Genomic DNA, 18004 nt, shown 5'->3' with positions numbered 1-18004 from the left:
AATTTGAGGGTTTGAGGATCCTTTCTGTAGCTACTGCCTCATACAAAGACTAACCTCTCTGCACCTTATTCAGGTGGGTTGTAAAATGAAATTAGATGAGTTCTAAAATCCTTTCCAAATCAAAATCTTAAGATGCTAGCAATATAGGCTTCCTTTCATCTACCAAAGCCTCCCCCCATATAAAATTCAACTCAAACTATTTTATTAAAGTTGTAAAGATTTATAAGGATACAAAGTATAGACAGATAGGTATATAGAGTATATATAGACTCCAAATTCATCCATTTTGTTAAATATCTCTGCAAGCTGGATACAATTGTCTTAGCTACTCTAGTGTCAATTATTTCTGGTCCAGGGCTTTCTTTCAATGTTTATAAGTTTTTTGTTCCTATAATTCTTTCTTGAATAAATTTTCCTGAGGACTAGATCCCAACTGTCTAGCCTGGCTATTTAAGAAAATAAGTTTTTCCTGGTCCCCAGATACTAGCATTTCTCTTTTTCCATGAGTATTCTCTCCCTACAATGCCTAAATTTTCCTTTGATGGACTCAGTCCATTTGTCTCTCCTGAATGAAATAGTGGTGACATCTCTTTACTGATTGCACATATACCTTAACCAGGTATAGCCAATGATCCATCCTGTTCAGAAAGAAATATTACTAACTTGGGCAGTTGGCTTACAATGGATGTGTAAACTTCAAGAGTATTGTAATAAAGAACCAACTCATTAATTTTTTTTCTATCCTAGGGAGGATGGGGGTGGGGGGGGGGAAGGAGCATTAAGGGAGTGTGACAAAATATTAGAAATGCAACTAGAATGAACCAGAATGGCACTTTTCCTTTTTCTTTGCCTTCTTCTAGGTTTGAAGAATTGTTTACTGAACTAGAAGAGAATCAGGAAAATCTGGGCATTTCTAGCTATGGGGCTTCTGTTACAACAATGGAGGAAGTCTTCCTTAAGTGAGTAATTTGTGGCTGTACCCAAGAAATCAAGTCCTCCCTCTTCCTTCTGAATCAAATATGGATTTAGGAGTAAATCTTGGTCTAACTGAGGCCAGAGTAATATACTGATGTCATTTGTTAATTTTATCTGAAAAGACAAGTACAGGAAATTAAGCTAAGAAGTTCCTTTCCCCTGAAGTAGGACATATCATGGGATAAATAGCACCTCTTTGAGTGCATTGTCGTAGGTTCCTGCTGCCAAATAAATCTACCACGAAACAGAAATTATAGGGGTCAAAAACCTAGGTGTTGTTATGCTTTAAGCACAGGTTCAGGGGGTAGAAAAATAACCCTGAACAAAAGTCAGAGTGTCCAACAAGCCTTTAAAAAGACAATTACATCAGAGAGACAAAGTAATTTTTTATATTCAGTAGTCTCATGCATCCTCTTAGGCCATAAAAGTTGAACAAACTTAAACAGAATCATAATCTCATATATCTCCTAAGGAAACAGACCTGGTTAAACAGATTCTATAAATTAAGTCAAGTTAACAGATTAAGCTACATTTAGAAACTCCTCAGTGGGCCTACTGAGAGGAGAGATTTACATCCTTCAAAGTTAACTACAGAGTGAAAGCCAGTCAGAATCCTTCCCCAAATAAGGCAAGTCATATTCTTTGGGGAAGCCTTGCCTCCCATTTTTTTATCTGAGGAATATTTGTGGCCTTATATAAATTTTCATGCTCCATGAGAAAAGTTTCAGCCAGCTCAATAAACTTCTAACTTAGAGAAACAGCTTTGATCCACCCCCCAGTAAAAAAATTAATAAAAGAAAGTCAAAATAAAAAATTCTCATGACAGAGAATAAGAGTGAAGTATAGACTTTTAGAGTAATCAGAGCTCATAAAGTATAGGGAAAGAGGTTAATGAGAGGTTGATGAGCTGGCAAATCTTATCCTTTCCACCTCCACACATCTTACTTTTTTTTCACTCATATAGCCATCACCCTACTTGAGGCTTCAATCCCCTCTCACTTAACTTTTACATTAGCTTCCTGATAGGTCTCATGGCTCAATGCTTTCCCCAGGGCATACACACACACACACACACACACACACACACACACACTCTATTCCTCATACAACCACCAAAATAGTTTTTCTAAAGTATACTAACCACGATAGCCCCAATAGTCAATAAATGCCAGTGGCAGTTACTCCAAGAATGAAACATGAAATCCGTTGGGCATTTAAAACTTTACAGCATGGCCTCACCCTACCTTTCTAGCCTTCATACATATTCCTTACTTCCACACACTCTTCATTCAGCCAAATTGTTCTCCTTCCTGTTCTTCACACACAATATTCCATTAATGTCAAGCTATTTGGACTTTCACTTGAAACACTTTTCTCCATGATTTGGGCTAGTTCCAAAAGAATAGTCTCTAAGTCTTTTAAATGGAAATTTAGTTCATTAGTGTCTAGTCTGGTCTTGAATTAATTGTACTACTACTTTCATAAATTCACTACTATATACCTGACAGGTAAGTTAGTCATCTAGCCTTTCCTTAGGAACTTCTATTAGAGGGTAACTACATTTAGCAATCCATTCTGCTTTGGGACATCATTAATTATTAGAAAGTTTTTGCTTATATTAAATAAAAATTTACCCCCTCTGTAAATGCTCTAAATAATCTTGGTTTTGGGGCAGCTAGATGGCGCAGTGGATAGAGCACCAGCCCTGGATTCAGGAGTACCTGAGTTCGAATCTGGCCTCAGACACTTAACACTTACTAGCTGTGTGACCCTGGGCAAGTTGCTTAACCCCAATTCCCTCACTAAAAAAAATAATAATAATAATCTTGGTTTTGCCTTTGTAACTTCATATAATGAGATTACTCCAATTCTTTTTTTTTGTTTCTTTTTTTTTGTTGTTGTTTGTCTTCCCATGTTTATATAGGGCAGCAAGGTGGTTTAGTGGTTAGTGTTGGGCCTGAAGTCAGGAGGGCCTGAAGTCAGGAAGACCTGAGTTGAAATCCAGTCTTGGACACAACTAAAACATTTCAACAACAATAAGAGACATACATGTATGCATATATGTGTATGTATATATATGCATATATACATCCTTAAATTCTTTATATATCTTGGATACCAAACCTTTATCAGAGAAATTTGGTACAAAGATTTTTTTTCCAATTTGACTGGTTTCCCTTCTTATCCTAGAGACATTAATTTTGTCTATGCAGAAGTTTTTCAGTTTTATATTAAAAAGTTATCCTATATTATCTTTTGTAATTGCCTCACTTCCTTGTTAGGTTAAGAATACTCCTCCTTAAATCCGGCCTCAGACACTTAACACTTACTAGCTGAGTGACCCTGGGCAAGTCACTTAACCCCAATTGCCTCACTAAAAAAAAAAAAAAAAAAAAAAAAAGAATACTCCTCCTTGGGGCAGCTAGGTGGCACAGTGGATAAAGCACCGGCCCTGGATTCAGGAGGACCTGAGTTCAAATCCAGCCTCAGACACTTGACACTAGCTGTGTGACCCTGGGCAAGTCACTTAACCCTCATTGCCCTGCCCAAAAAAAAAAAAATAATAATAATAATAATAAATACTCTCTCTTTATCCCTACCTATTTTCATCACTTCCATCAATATTCTAGATTTTTTATTTTTCCAAAGGAATTTTGTTGTTATATTATCAAGTCCTATAAAGTACCCCTTTGTTAATTTAGTTGGTATAGCTCTAAAAATGTAAATTAACTTTGTTAATATTGTTGTTGTTGTTATTATATTGGCACAGCCCAGCCATGAGGACTGAATATTCCCCAGCTATTTAAATTGTTCTTTATCTCTTTAAAAAGCACTTATTTGTAATAGAATCTATACATTGCTTTTGTATATTTTTGGCAGATTGATCACCCAGATCCTTTATGTATTTTGTGGTTATTTAGGATGGGATTTCCCTTTGTATTATTGTCTCTTGGATTTTGGATTGTGGAAATGCAAGTGATTTCTAAGGATTTATTTTGTAGCATACAACTTTGCTTAAGCTATTAGTATTGTTGATTAGTATCTTTATTGATTCCTTAGGATTGCCTAAGTATGGCATCATATCATTAGCAAACAGTGATAGTTTTCTCTCTTTTTTTCCTTATATTTAGGCTTTTAATTTATTTCTCTTGGTTTATTGCTGTTGCTAACATTTCCAAAACTATAGTGGGGAGACTGTGCAGCCTTTGCTTTACCTTCATATTTACTGGAAAAGGTTCTAGTGTATCTCCATTGCATATGATGCTTGCTTTTCATTTTAGGTGTGTTTTATATTTTTAAAATCCCTTTATGTATATACTTTGTAAGATTTTAGTATAAATGGATATTGTACTTTGTCAAAAGGCCTTTTCTGCATCTATTGTGATAATCATTTGGTTTCAGATGTTTTTATTTTTTAATATGATTAATTACATCAATTGTTTTCCTAATGTTCAACCATTCTGAAATCTCTGCATCTTGCAACATTACATAAATCTCATTTGGTCACAATGAATGATTTCTTGAATAACTTGGTATAATCTATTTGACAGGATTTTTTTATATTCATTAATGATAATGGTATATTTATAGTTTTCTCTTTGTGTTTTATCCTTTTCTAGTTTGAGTATTAGGACTATATTTGTCCCACAAAAGAATTCTGGAAGGCTATTTTCTTTCTCAGTTTTTGAAAGTAATTTGTATAGTATGAGTATGAATTGTTACTTGGATTCTCCTGCAATTTTAGTAAAACTAGGGATGGTTGTGGTTTTCTTTCCTTTGTAATTCCTCTACAGCTAGTTCTGTTTTCTGGGTTACTTAAGATCTCTAATTGGTCTTCTATTTAGTTTATATTTTTAAGGCATTCCTTTTTATCTTTTGTTTTCAGTTTTGTTAGCATATAACTGTACATAATAGGTTCCAGTTATTCTCTTTATTTCTTTTGCTTTTGTTGTGATTTCACCTTGATCATTTACTACTATGTTGATTTGATTTTCTGCTGTATTTAGATCTAATCAGATTAGATAAAATAGAATCTAATATAATCAGATCAATTTTATCAGTCTTCTAAAATAACCATCTTTTAGTTTTATTTCTCATTTCTAAGGAGGAAATATTTTTTGTTTCCAGTTTATATTTTTCTCTTATTTTTAATATTTCCTCCTTTGTGCTTACTTTAGGTTAGTTTATTTCTTGGCTTTCTAGGTTTTTAAAATGCATATCCAGTTCATTAACCCTTTCTTTTTCTATTTTGTTAATAAGAGATTTTTATTGATAAAATCATTTAAGTTTTAATTTTTGTAATTTAAATCATAACCATAATAATTAATGTGATGGGTGGTCTTAAGCATAACATACAGATAGCAATCAAAAAATCCAATGAAAAGCAAGAGTAAGTGACTTCATCCACACCTGAGTTACACAAAAAGCCAGAATTGCAAAGGTAAATAGGAAAGAGGACTTCTAGTAAAGACAGGAAAAAACAGAGAGTGCTTCCTAAAGCCACCAGACCCAATCAAAAGACACATGGAGCCCCAAGAATCTTTATTTATAAGCATCAAGAAAGCCCCAAGGTAGTCAGAAACCCACAGTGAGGACCTTTAGGGGGCCTAGGTGTAGCAAAGATCAGGAGCTGCATCAACCAGTCCAGTAACTCCAGATCCCTAGCACTCCGTCCTGAGATACCATGTAGGACCCTGGAGATTCACTACTCTGAACCAATGCATCCTGACACCAAGAGATAGAGATAAACACAGTAAGACAGGTGACCCAGATTGAGAATAAACAAGGCCAATCACCCAACCCCAAAAGTGCAGCAAGAGGCAGAGCCTAACCTTGGCATAAAATTCCCATTTAGAAACTAAAGTTAGAAAGATGAACAAGCAAAAAATATATGGACTGTGATTATAACAGATGCAAAGATGCTAAAAATCCATCTGAGAAGGAGAGATTAACTCTATAACAACTGTAAGCAGAGACTAAAAAAAATGTATTTTCAAAAAAAGACTACATGAATATCTTGAAGAAATGAAGCAAAAAATCCAAATGAAATGAAACCTTGGGATAGAAAGAATTAGAAGGAAAATAAGTAGCTTAAAACAAAAAATGGTAAAACTTACCTAAACAACGGACTCCCTGAAAACTAGAATAGATCAAACACGATTCAGTGACTATGAGACAGCAAGAAATATTAGCACAAAATCAAAAGACTAAGAAAATAATAAGAAAAGAAAATTTCTGTAAGCTATATGATTTCAAAAACATTCTTCTGGGAAATAGCTAGGAGAGATAATTAATAATAATTAATCATTTAAGAATCCTTAGTCTCCCTCAAAAATGATTATTTTTTTAAAAAACTGAATATTATATTTCATAAATGAAAACTTTCTAGACTCCAATCCATTCTCCATTCACCCACCAGAGGGATTTTCCGAAAATATAGATCTGATCATGTTACCTCCACTACTCAGTAAACTCCAGTGGCTCTATCACCTCCAGGTGTCATTGAAAGCCCTTCATAACCTATTTGCTTCCTACCTTTCCAGTTTTCTTATACCTTATTCCCCACCTATGTTCTTTGATGCAGTGACACTGGCTTCCTGGCTTTTCTACAAATAAGACCCTCCATCTCTCAGCTCTGTGCATTTTTTTGGCTATCACCTCTCCTTCCTCAACTTCACTTACTGTCTTTCCTGTCTTATTTTAAGTCCTAACTAAAATCCCATCTTTTACAGGAAGCCTTCCCAAATCCCTCGTGTGCCTTTCCTCAACTAATTAGCTTGTTTGTATGCTGCCTCTGCCATTAGGTTATGATACTTCTTGAGGATAGGTTCTGTCTTCTGCCTCTTTTTTTATCCCCAATGCCTGGCATATAATAGACACTTCATAAATGTTTATTTATTGATCAGACCTATTAGAACCAGAATACAGTGAAAATAAAAAGAATCTACCAATCACTCTCTTGGGGGGGGGGGCTCAAAAAGGAGAAATCCCAGGAATATCATAGGCAATTTCCAGAGCTCCACATCAAAGGAAAAAAAGACTTAAAGAAGGCAGAAAGAATTCATATATCAAGAAACCATAGTCAGTCTGGTAACTTAGAGTATAAATAAGAAGAGACTTGGAACACAGTATTCCAAAAGGCAAAAGATATGATCTTACAACCAAGAATAACTTAACCTGTAGAGGTAAACATAATTTCAAAAGAGAGAAAATGGACCTTTAGTCAAAGAGAAAAATTTTAAGTGTTCCTGATAAAGGGGCAGCTAGGTGGCACAGTGGATAGAGCACTGGCCCTGGAGTCAGGAGGACCTGAGTTCAAATCTGGCCTCAGACACTTAATACTTACTAGCTGTGTGACCCTGGGCAAGTCACTTAACCCCAATTGCCTTACCAAAAGAAAAAAAAAAGAATTTACAGGAGGGGTAGATCCAAGATGGTAGAGAGAAGCCAGGAAGCTGCTTGAGCTCTCCCCAGTTTCCCTCAGAAATAATGTTAAATCAAGCCTCTAAACAAATTCTGGAGCCACATAATCCATAACAAGACAGTAAAACAATCTTCCAGTCCAAGATAACTTAGAAGGACTTCAGGAAAGGTCTGTTTCATGGGTAAAAGAGGGACATAGCACCAAGTAGTGTCCTGGCAAGCCAGTGAGAGGCTCTTAGCCATATTACAGATCAGCAATCAAGGCCAGAGGCACAGCAGGCCATCTGTAAGGCCTCCAGCCCCAGTGAAACAGGCAATCTGCCAGCCCCAGAATCCAGGGCACAACAAGCACAACTAGGCCAAGCCACCTTAGCACAGTGGGCAAGCAGCCCTCCCCAGAGACCATACCACAGAAAAGCCAATAACCAGGTCCCTGGCCCCCAATGTAAGAAGCTTGGAACAGTGCCCCCTGTGTCCTAGGAGTACAATTAAACTTTTCAAAATGAATAAAAAACAAAAAAGAGCCTGGACTATGAAAAGCTACTATGGCAATATAGAAGATCAAAAGACAATCTCAGAAGAGGACAAAATGTCAAAAAAGAAACTAAAGGGAATATGAATTGGTCTCAAGCCAAAAAATCCTCTTGAAAGAGCTCAAAAAGGATTTTAAAAATCAAGAGAGATAGAAGATGGGAAAATAAATGAGAGTTATATAACAGAATTATGAAAAAAGTCAACAGCTTGGAAAAGCAAGCACAAAAATTGGAGAAAATAACTCCTTAAAAAATAGAATTGGCCAAATGGAAAAAAATCCACTGAAGAAAAGAACTCCTTTAAAAGTAGAATCAGCCAAATGGAAAAGAAGGTGCAAAAGCTGACTGAAAAAATAATTCCTTAAAAATTAGAATTGGGCAAGTGGAAGCTAATGGCTTTATGAGACATCAAGAATCAGTCAAACAAAATCAAAAGAATGAATAGAAGAAAATAAAAAATACCTCACTGGAAAAAACAACTAATCAGGAAAATAGATCCAGGAAAGCTACTTTAACAATTATTGAACTACCTGAAAGCCATGATCAGAAAAAGATCCTGGACAGCATCTTTCATGAAATTATCAAGGAAAACTGCCCTGATATTCTAGAACCAGAGGGTAAAATAGTCATTGAAAAAATTCACTGAGGGCAGCTAGGTGGCACAATGGATAAAGCGCCGGCCCTGGATTCAGGAGGACCTGAGTTCAAATTCAGCCTCAGACACTTGACAGACATTTACTAGCTGTGGGACCTTGGGCAAGTCACTTAACCCTCATTGCCCCACCAAAAAAAGAAAGAGAAAAAATTCACTGATCACCTCCTAAAAGCGATCCCAAAATGAAAACTTCAAAGAATATTGTTACCAAATTCCAGAACTATCAGGTGAAAGAGAAAATACTGCAAGCGGCCAGAAGGAAATAATTCAAATATCATGGAGCCACAGTCAAGATTACACAGTATTTTGCATTTTCTATATTAAAAGATTGGAGGGCTTCGAATATGATATTCCAGAAGGCAAAGAACTTGGATTACAACCAAGAATCAACTACCCAGCAAAATTGAGCATAATTTTTCAAGGGAAAATTAAACATTCAATAAAAGAGGGATTTTCAAATTTTCCTGATTAAAATACCAGAGCTGAACAGAAAATCTGATCTTTAAATACAAGACTCAGGGGAAACATAAAACAGGAAAGGGGAAAAAATAAGCCATGGTATTTAATAAGGTTAAACTGTTTACATCCCTACATAGGAAGATACTTGTAACATTTAAGATCTGTATCTCTATTAGGGCAGTTAGGAGTATACTTAGAGAGTATGAGTATAAGTTGACTTGGATGTGATGATGAAAAAAATTAAGGGGTGAAAAAAGGATTGTACTAGGAGAAAAGGAAAGGGGAAGGCAGAATAGGGTAAATTATATCACATGAAGAGAAGGCATGAAAAGCCTATTACCGTAGAAGAAAAGAAGGAAGTGAACATTGTTTGAACCTTACTGTCATTGGATTTGGCTTAAAGAGGGAATAACATATACATTCAGTTGAGTAAAGAAATCTATCTTACCCTATAGGGAAGTGGGAGAAAGATAGAAAAGGGAGGGAGGGAAGGGCTGATAAAAGGAAGCAGTGGGGGGGGGGGAGTAGGAGTCAAAAGTGAAAAGAAAAGAGGAAGGCTGATTTGAAGGGACGGCAGATTGAGGGAGTTAGTGGTCAGAAGCAAAACACTAGTGAGAAGGGATAGGCTGAAAGGAGAGAGAAGGACTTCAGGAGAGAGAAAAGTATAAACAAGGGGAAAAATAGAATGGAGGAAAATACACAGTAATCATAACTGTGAATGTGAATGGGATGAACTCTCCCATAAAATGAAAGCAAATAGCAAAGTGGATTAAAAACCAGAATCCTAGTGTATGTTGTTTATAAGAAACACATTTGAAGCAGAGAGACACACATAGAACAAAGGTAAAAGGCTGGAGCAGAATATATTATGCTTCAGCTGAAGTTAAAAAAGAAGGCAGGGGTAGCAATCTTGATATCAGACAGAACAAAACTAGATCTAATTAAAAGAGACAAGGAAGGAAACTACATCTTTATAAAAGTTATGAGACAATGAAGTAATGACAATAATAAACATATATGCACCAATATAGCATCCAAATTCTTATAGAAGAAGTTGTGTGTTACAGGTTAGGCACACAGTAGTAAATGCCTATTGTAATCTACTGTTTCATAAACCCAAAGACTTCCAGCTTCAGGGATAAGAACTCACTATTTGACAAAAACTGCTGGAAAAGCTGGAAAATAGTATGGCAGAAACAAGGCATAGACCAACAATCTCACACCATATACCAAAATAAGGTAAAAATGGGTACTTGATTTAGATATAAAAGGTGATACTATAGGCAAATTTGGAGAACAAGGAACAGTTTACCTATTAGATCTGTGGAGAAGGGAAGAATTTATGACAAAATGAGATAGAAAACATGAAATGCAAAATGGATCGTTGTGATTACATTAAATTAAGAAGTTTTTGCACAAACCAATGCAACCAAGATTAGAAGGAAAGCAGAAAGCTGAGAAACAATTTTTATGGCCATTTTTTCTGATAAAGGCCTCATTTCTCAAATCTATAGAGAACTGAGTCAAATTTATAATAATACAAGGCATTCCCTAATTGATAAATTGTCAAAGGATGAACAGGCAGTTTTTCAGATGAAGAAATTAAAACTATAATTACATGGAAAAAAATGTTCTAAATCACTGTTGATTAGAGAAATGCAAATTAAAACAACTCTGAGATACCACCTCACACCTATCAAATTAGCTAATATGACAGAAAAGGAAAATGATAAATGTTGGAAAAAATGTGGGAAAATTGGAACACAGATGAATTGTTTGTGGAGTTGTGAACTGATTCAACCATTCTGGAGCACAATTTGGAATTATGCCCAAAGGGCTATAAAACTATTCATAACCTTTGACCCAGTAATACCAGTACTAGGTCTGTATAGCAGAGAGATCATAAAAAAGGAAAAAAGACCAACATATACAAAAATATTTATAGATGCCCTTTTTGTGGTGGCAAAGAATTGGAAATTGAGGGGATATCCATCAACTGGGGAATGGCTGAACAAGTTGTGGTACATTAATGTAATGAAATACCCCTACTCCAGATACCTTCCTCTCCCCTTACCTATTCTGCTTCCTTATTTTTGTTGTCTTTCCTTTTAGAATATAAGCTTCTTGAGGATAGGAACTGTCTTTTGTTTGCTTGTATTTGCATTCCAACATTTAGCCCAGTACCTGGCACAGAGTAAGTGCTTAATAAATGCTTGTTGACTTACTGGCATTTAATAAACGTTTGTCTATTGAGTAATTAACATAAAACATAAATGGAAGTTTTTAATACCTCTCAAAGAGCACAGGAGAGCGAGCTTAAAAGGTAAAGGTAGAGTCATGGATGTGATCCATGGATTTGAACTCTTTGTTGTGTTGCTGGTTTTTGTTTGTTTTTTTTTGGTGGGGCAATGAGGGTTAAGTGACTTATTCAGCTAGTAGGTGTCATGTTGGACTCTTTGTTAAAGGGAAATATATTTACATCTCTCTCTCTCTCTCTCTCTCTGTCTCTCTCACTCTCACATACACACACACATATGCGTGCACACACACATGTACACATACCAATGAAATACAATATTAAATCAGCGAGGTACAGAGGAGCTAGGGAGTTAAAGGAGACCAAGACTGAGCGAGTTAGATAGATATGTATGTATGTATGTATGTATGTATATGAGTACAGGCTAAATGAGAGGAGAACTTCCTTGCAGTGACAAGTTCCTTGTTGAAATTAGAAAAATGTGAACCTTTAATAGTTTATAACTGGGGCAACTCAGTGGTGCAGTAGATAGAGCACCAGCCCTGAAGTCAGGAGGACCTGAGTTCAAATCCGGCCTCAGACACTTTAACACTTACTAGCTATGTGACCCTAGGCAAGTCACTTAACCCCAATTGCCTCACCAAAAATTTTTTTAAAAAATTAAATAGTTTATAACTGTCCAGTTTGAGGACTTTCTTTTATATTATTCTGAAATACAAGTATAGGTGTAGATGGATGAAATGATCTCAGCATAGAATTAGCAGGTTGGTTGGGAATAGTAGAAAGTCATGAGGATAAGAGGAAATGAGGAATACTGGGGAGAATGGCATTGAAATCCTTGTTTGATTTGTCATATTTGTCTGTAGGGAGAAGAACTAGGAACATTAGTTGGAAGTAACAAAGGTAAATTTAAGCTCATAGAGGGGATTCCTGATCAGGTTAATCTAAATAACTTCTGATTTCCCTTCCAACTGAAATTCAGTACATCCATGATAGAATTTTCCATGGAAAGGAAATTGTCAGTAGACTGAGTTGTATAGAGCTTAGATCATTAAAGACATAAACGAAGATGTAAACAAAGTTCATCTGGTAAAATTCCTCATTTGTGAAGAGTTCTTTTTGTTGTTATTCTTTGTCACACTGCAGAATTTCTGAAACTAATCTTCCCATTTGACTTCATTCTTTTTATTCTTGGATAATGAATTTAGTTTTTTAGTTAGATGAAAGATCAGAAAACACAGAAGTACCTGTATAGCAATGGATAGTCCATTAAAGAATCAGAGATAATATAAAACCTTATAATCATCTTTATTGTTGTCTTGACTTTGTAGTATCTAAATGATTTTAAGACTTACCATACATGCTCTTCAGAGTCCTTTTAAGCACTTTCACAAGCTTTAGAACCACTGTATACCTCTGAATAAGATTTTTGCCATACTTAAAGTACAAAATGCACCTGGATTTTCAAGTTCTTATAAGTTTCACTGCAGAGGTAATTTCTAATTATATATTTTGCAGGTATCCCATATTTCTTAGTAATTAGAAGGCTTTCCTATTTTGATGTGTTGAAAAATGATCCCTTTTTCATTTTGGCTGCATGCAATACTAAGGGTACTATTTGGTATTTTTTTCAGTTACCTAAACAGCCTCCCTAAGACAGTTAACTTTCATCTCTAGCTAAAATGACATGCTTTTTGGTACAGGGTTGGTAAGATGGTGGATTCCGAGATGGATCTCCAAGCCATCCAACTGTCTGCCTCGAATAAAGAGTTCCTGAAACAAGCCAGCAGAATGTCTTTAGAAGGAGAGAATATGGGTATTTATCTTAGTGACAGTGATGAAGAGGATAAAAAACAAGATGACCAGCAGCACCATGAGCACCACTACCACTCTGTCAAGTTCAATACAGGGGTAAGCAATCTTGCTTCGAACTGTAAGCCTGGAAGGTTTGGTTAGCAAGCAAGGTACATGTTTTGATTTCAATTTTTTAACTAAAAAGAAAGTTAGAAATATCATCAAATGGAATACTCAGCCCGATTTAGAAAATATTAGCTGTTCTGTGCTGTTCAAGTAACTTAGTGATGCAGAGGCTACCCCATAATAAGTCATTACAAGGACAACTTTGGGAAAGATCATATTTGTTGTTCTTACCAGTGTCATCATTCTGAGTCATATATTTTTGCTTTAGAATGTGGTTTTTCAACTCTGTCATCCAAGAATTTGGTTGTTAGTTCCTCTAGACTTTAGTAAGCAATTTTGAGTTAGCTAAAGTGATTCATGCTAATTAAACACTTGGGATACTTTACTTACTAATTTACATGTTGAACTTTAGCTTTTACATCTCTAAAGGCTAGTATATCCCTTCCTCAAAAAGGAAAGCTTTGAGGCAACAAGCTAAAATTAATAGTTACATTATTTATAAGGAACTCAGAGAAAGGAAAATTAGGTGGTTTAAAGATAAATTTCCATTTCAGATTAATTACAATTTTTATTTTAATTTTTATCTTATTGGCACCCTCTGATGCATGTGCAATTAAACATGTGAAATGATTATTAATGGCATGGTCACTAGGACTGATAAAAGAGGTACATGTGTTAGTTGGGAACATCATCCTTCCTTTTATTGTAACTACCATTTCTCCTGGTAGCTCTCTTTCAACTCCAGGATCAAATACAAAATCCTCTTTTGCTGTTCAGAGCCCTTCATAACCTAGCCCCATCCTACCTTTCCAGTCTTCTGACACCTCATTCCACTCCACATACTCCTTGATCCATTGATGTTGGCTTTATTGCTGTCCACTAACAAGACACTCCATGTCTCAGTTTCGGGCATTTTCTCTTGCTGTCCCCCATGCCTGGTGTGCTTTTCCTCCTCTTCTCTACCTCCTGAATTCCCTAGTTTCCTTAAGATCTCTCTTTTGCAGTGGTCAAACTCAAATAGAAACTATGACCACTAATCTATACATAAAGATCCTTGCAGACTTAGTTTTAAAATGTAATGGGTTTGGGGGGCAGCTAGGTGGTGCAGTGGATAAAGCACCGGCCTTGGAGTCAGGAGGACCTGAGTTCAAATCTGACCTCAGATATTTGACACTTACTAGATATATAATCCTGGGCAAGTCACTTAACCCTCATTGCCTTGCAAAAAAAGGGGGGGGGTAGTTATTTTGTGAAATATTTCCCACTTATATTTTAATCTTGTTTGGGCAACTCTGGAGTGTTGTGGGCCAAGGGTTTGATACCTCTGTTCTACAAGAAGCCTTTCTTAACTGCCCTTATTAATTCTATTGCCTTCTCTCTTTTAATTACTTCCTACTTAATCTTCTATCTAGTTTGTACATATTTATTTGCTTGTTGTCTCTCCAATTAGATTGTGAGCTCTTTGAGAGCAAAAGCTACTTTAGCACAGTGCCTGGCACATAATAGGTGCTTAATAAATGTTTACTGAGTCTTGATTTTAATATAATTGATTTCCTTCATCATTTTATGTATTTTAGTTTATGCATTTAAAAATATTCTTTTGATAAGGGGTCCACAGACTTCACCAGCTTGTCAGAAGGGTCCGTGATAACAAAAAAAAATAAGAACCCCTTTTAAAAAAAATTATAATTTTTTTTTAGTTTGGGCATGGTGTTCTACGTAAATAGAACTAAGAATGTTTGAACTAGAAAGGATTTTATAGGTTCCTGAATATAGGTCCCTCAGACTTTATAAATAAGGAGACTAAGGTCTAGAGAAGTGATTTGCCTCAGAACATGTACCTAGTTAATGATAAAGATAAAACAACAAGCCAGGTCTCCTGATTCCCAGGCCAGGGCATTATTTACATGTGGTAAAAACAGACTGGCACTTCAAGGTTTTTTGGGAATTAGTCCTTTATGCAATATAGCAACTATGCTTATACAAGAGAGGTAGTAGGACTTTGCTTTGTTCTTTATGCTGCATGAAGATGCTCAATGTATTTTCAGGGGGAGTTCTTGTCCTTGTTTTGAGGGGAGATTTAGTCTTGTGAGTATGCAATAAATGGTAATTTCAGAAATCAATCTCTCCTCAAATAATTTTTGTAAACATATGATTATCTCTGCTATACTACTTGTGTTGGCCAAGGCACTATGTTTAGGAATACCTCTCTGTTTTTTGTTCTTTAACTATTATTGAACTATATTTGTATTGTAAGGTACAAGGGGTTTCAGTGTAAATATCTTGCTGCCAAAGATGTTCAAGACGGGTATTCCTTTAGCAATTGATTTCAACGGGATGGTCCCTGAGGTCTATCCTGACTCTCAAATTCAGTAATTCACTAAAATACTCTATTTCTCTTTGCTTTTTAGATTTATCTCTACTGCCAGCAGTTCTATGCCATGTTGGTGAAGAGAGCTACCTTTAGTTTGCGTAATTGGAAGTTAATACTACTTCAAATTGTGGTACTTCTGACATTCACTGCCATACTTCTCAAAGCCATCACCTTCTATTCAGAAGTTCGAGATGACCCTACATTAGACATGAGTTTGCGACAATATGGCCGAACCATTGTGCCTTATTCTATTACTGGGAATACTGAACTGAGTCGGAAACTCAGAGAACATATTCAAGTTTTGCTAAAGGATGAGAGACAAGTGCCCCAGATGGTGAAAGGTAAGGGTCACATATAGTGGGAGGATTTTCTGATTGACTGGTTCTGCCCAGAACTTCCAATTTAACGAGGAGACTCAGCCCAAAAATGGCTCCATACCTCTCTAGGCTGCACTGCTAAGTCATCTCCATAGGATTTACTCTGCCTGGTGCCCCTGAGCCCAGGACCTGCTCTCCCTGTAACCTTTGCAGCTCCCTTTTACTTGTCATTTTTCACCATTAGAATTTAAGCTCATTGAGAGCAGGGACTTTTCTTTCTGCTTCTGTATGTATTGCCACACTTAACCCAGTACTTGGCACATAGTAAGCATTATTATTACCATGCATTCAGTCATTTTTAATACAGAAAAAGATTACCATTTTAGTCTTATGGATGAGAGACTTTAGAATCTATTAGTAAATATCACTAATCTATATGTGCTTTTACTCAATAGATATTAATATATAATTTATTCCTATTTTTCCATTTTATATAAATCCTATTCACAGAATTCATTTATATTTTTATATCACAGTCATTTCCTGATATTTCCCCATATCAAACTCTTTCTTGTAATAAAGAAAAACAGTAAAACAAAATGTAACTGCCAAGACAATGAAAGAATATTTCATCATTTATTTTCCAGAACCAAGAGTGATCACTGTAATTAATCTGAGTTCACCTACCTTTTAGGGTTGTTTTTCATTTGCATTATTGTAATCGTTGTATAGCTAGGTCCTAATTAGTACAATTGTAATGAGGCTATCTCCCGTCTCCAACATGTAACATGGGAATGTAATTTTGCATGTCTCAAAGAGAGGCAGAACAAATATCTCTAGCCTCTTCTCCCTCTACCCTTCTTTGAGGGATACTTTAAATAATGCCAGGAGGGGATGCAGGAAGTTGGGACCAGAAGCTTGACCACTCTGCTCTCTTTAGAGAGAGGGGGACACTGGGCTATAATTATACCTATCAGCTCCCTTAAATATTATTAGTCTACGAGGATATGGTTTTCAGGTTCAAGCTAAACTTCTGATTCTGTTCATTAATTGGAGGCAAGGAAGACCCTAAACTTTATATTCTAGGCTTGATCCCTTTCCCACCTAATACCAGTTCAACAGTGAACCCACATAGCAAATTTATCAAAATTTACCCAAATCATTAGCAAAACAGAAATCAAAGAAAGTATTCATTGTAGAATATATAACAGACGATACAGAGTGGATGAGCTCTCCCATTGGGAACAAAGTCACAGAGATCAACCAAGAAATTCCCAGATCCCACCAAGGGGAAGTTCCTCAAAGTCTCTGGTGGCACAACCTGGGGATAGGGACATGATGGAAACTGCCAGGTCCTATTCAGTCAGTTTCTTCTCAGAGTCTTAGTTTCCTTTCAGCAACCTGAAGCAATCTGCTTCTAAAATATATGGGCAATTTTCCCTGACAATTTCTTGAAAGATGATGTCTAGGCCCTTTTTTTGATTATGACTTTCAGGTAGTCCAATAATTATCAAATGATCTCTCCTGCATCTATTTTCCAGGTCATTTTTTTTCCAAGGAAATATTTCACATTGCATTCTATTTTTTCATTCTTTTGGTTTTTAGTGTGTCTTCATTTTTCATAAATTCATTAGCTTCCATTTGCTCAATCCTAATTTTTAAGGAATTATTTTCTTCAGAGAGCTTTTGTACCTCTTTTTCCATTTGGCCAATTTGGTTTTGCAAGCTGTTGACTTTTTTTCATTATTTTCTTGCATCACTCTCATTTCTCTTTCCATTTTTTCCTCTACCTCTCTTACTTTATTTTCCAAGTCCTTTTTGAGCCCTTCTGTAACCTGAGACCAAATTCATATTTTTTCTTGGAAGTTTTGGATGTAAGAGCTTTGACTTTGTTATCTTCTTCTGAGGCTATATTTCGATATTCCTTGTCACCATAGAAACTTTCTAGGGTCAGCATTTTTTTCTGTTTGCTAATTTTCCCAGCCTGTTTCTTGACTTTTAACTCTTTATTAAAGTGGGGCACTGTTTCCAGGGTGGAAGGCACACAGTCCTAAGCTTCAGGAGGTTTGAACAGCTGTTCTCCAAGATACT

General features: G+C 35.9%; 1 protein-coding gene across 1 annotated transcript in view; it reads left to right on the top strand.

Moving 5' to 3' along the window:
- The window catches only part of LOC122751450 (phospholipid-transporting ATPase ABCA3-like), a 161907-nt gene that overhangs the window by 72188 nt on the left and 71715 nt on the right, over positions 1-18004 (top strand). Inside the window, 3 exon segments of the mRNA XM_043998512.1 lie at positions 861-959; positions 13006-13213; positions 15634-15937. Of these exon segments, the coding sequence (XP_043854447.1) occupies positions 861-959; positions 13006-13213; positions 15634-15937 (611 nt within the window).

The sequence above is a fragment of the Dromiciops gliroides genome, chromosome 1 (genome assembly GCF_019393635.1).
Source record: "Dromiciops gliroides isolate mDroGli1 chromosome 1, mDroGli1.pri, whole genome shotgun sequence".
Lineage (NCBI taxonomy): Eukaryota > Metazoa > Chordata > Mammalia > Microbiotheria > Microbiotheriidae > Dromiciops > Dromiciops gliroides.
Note: the sequence above shows the minus strand (reverse complement) of the source record. Positions and strands in the feature narration are given on the sequence as shown.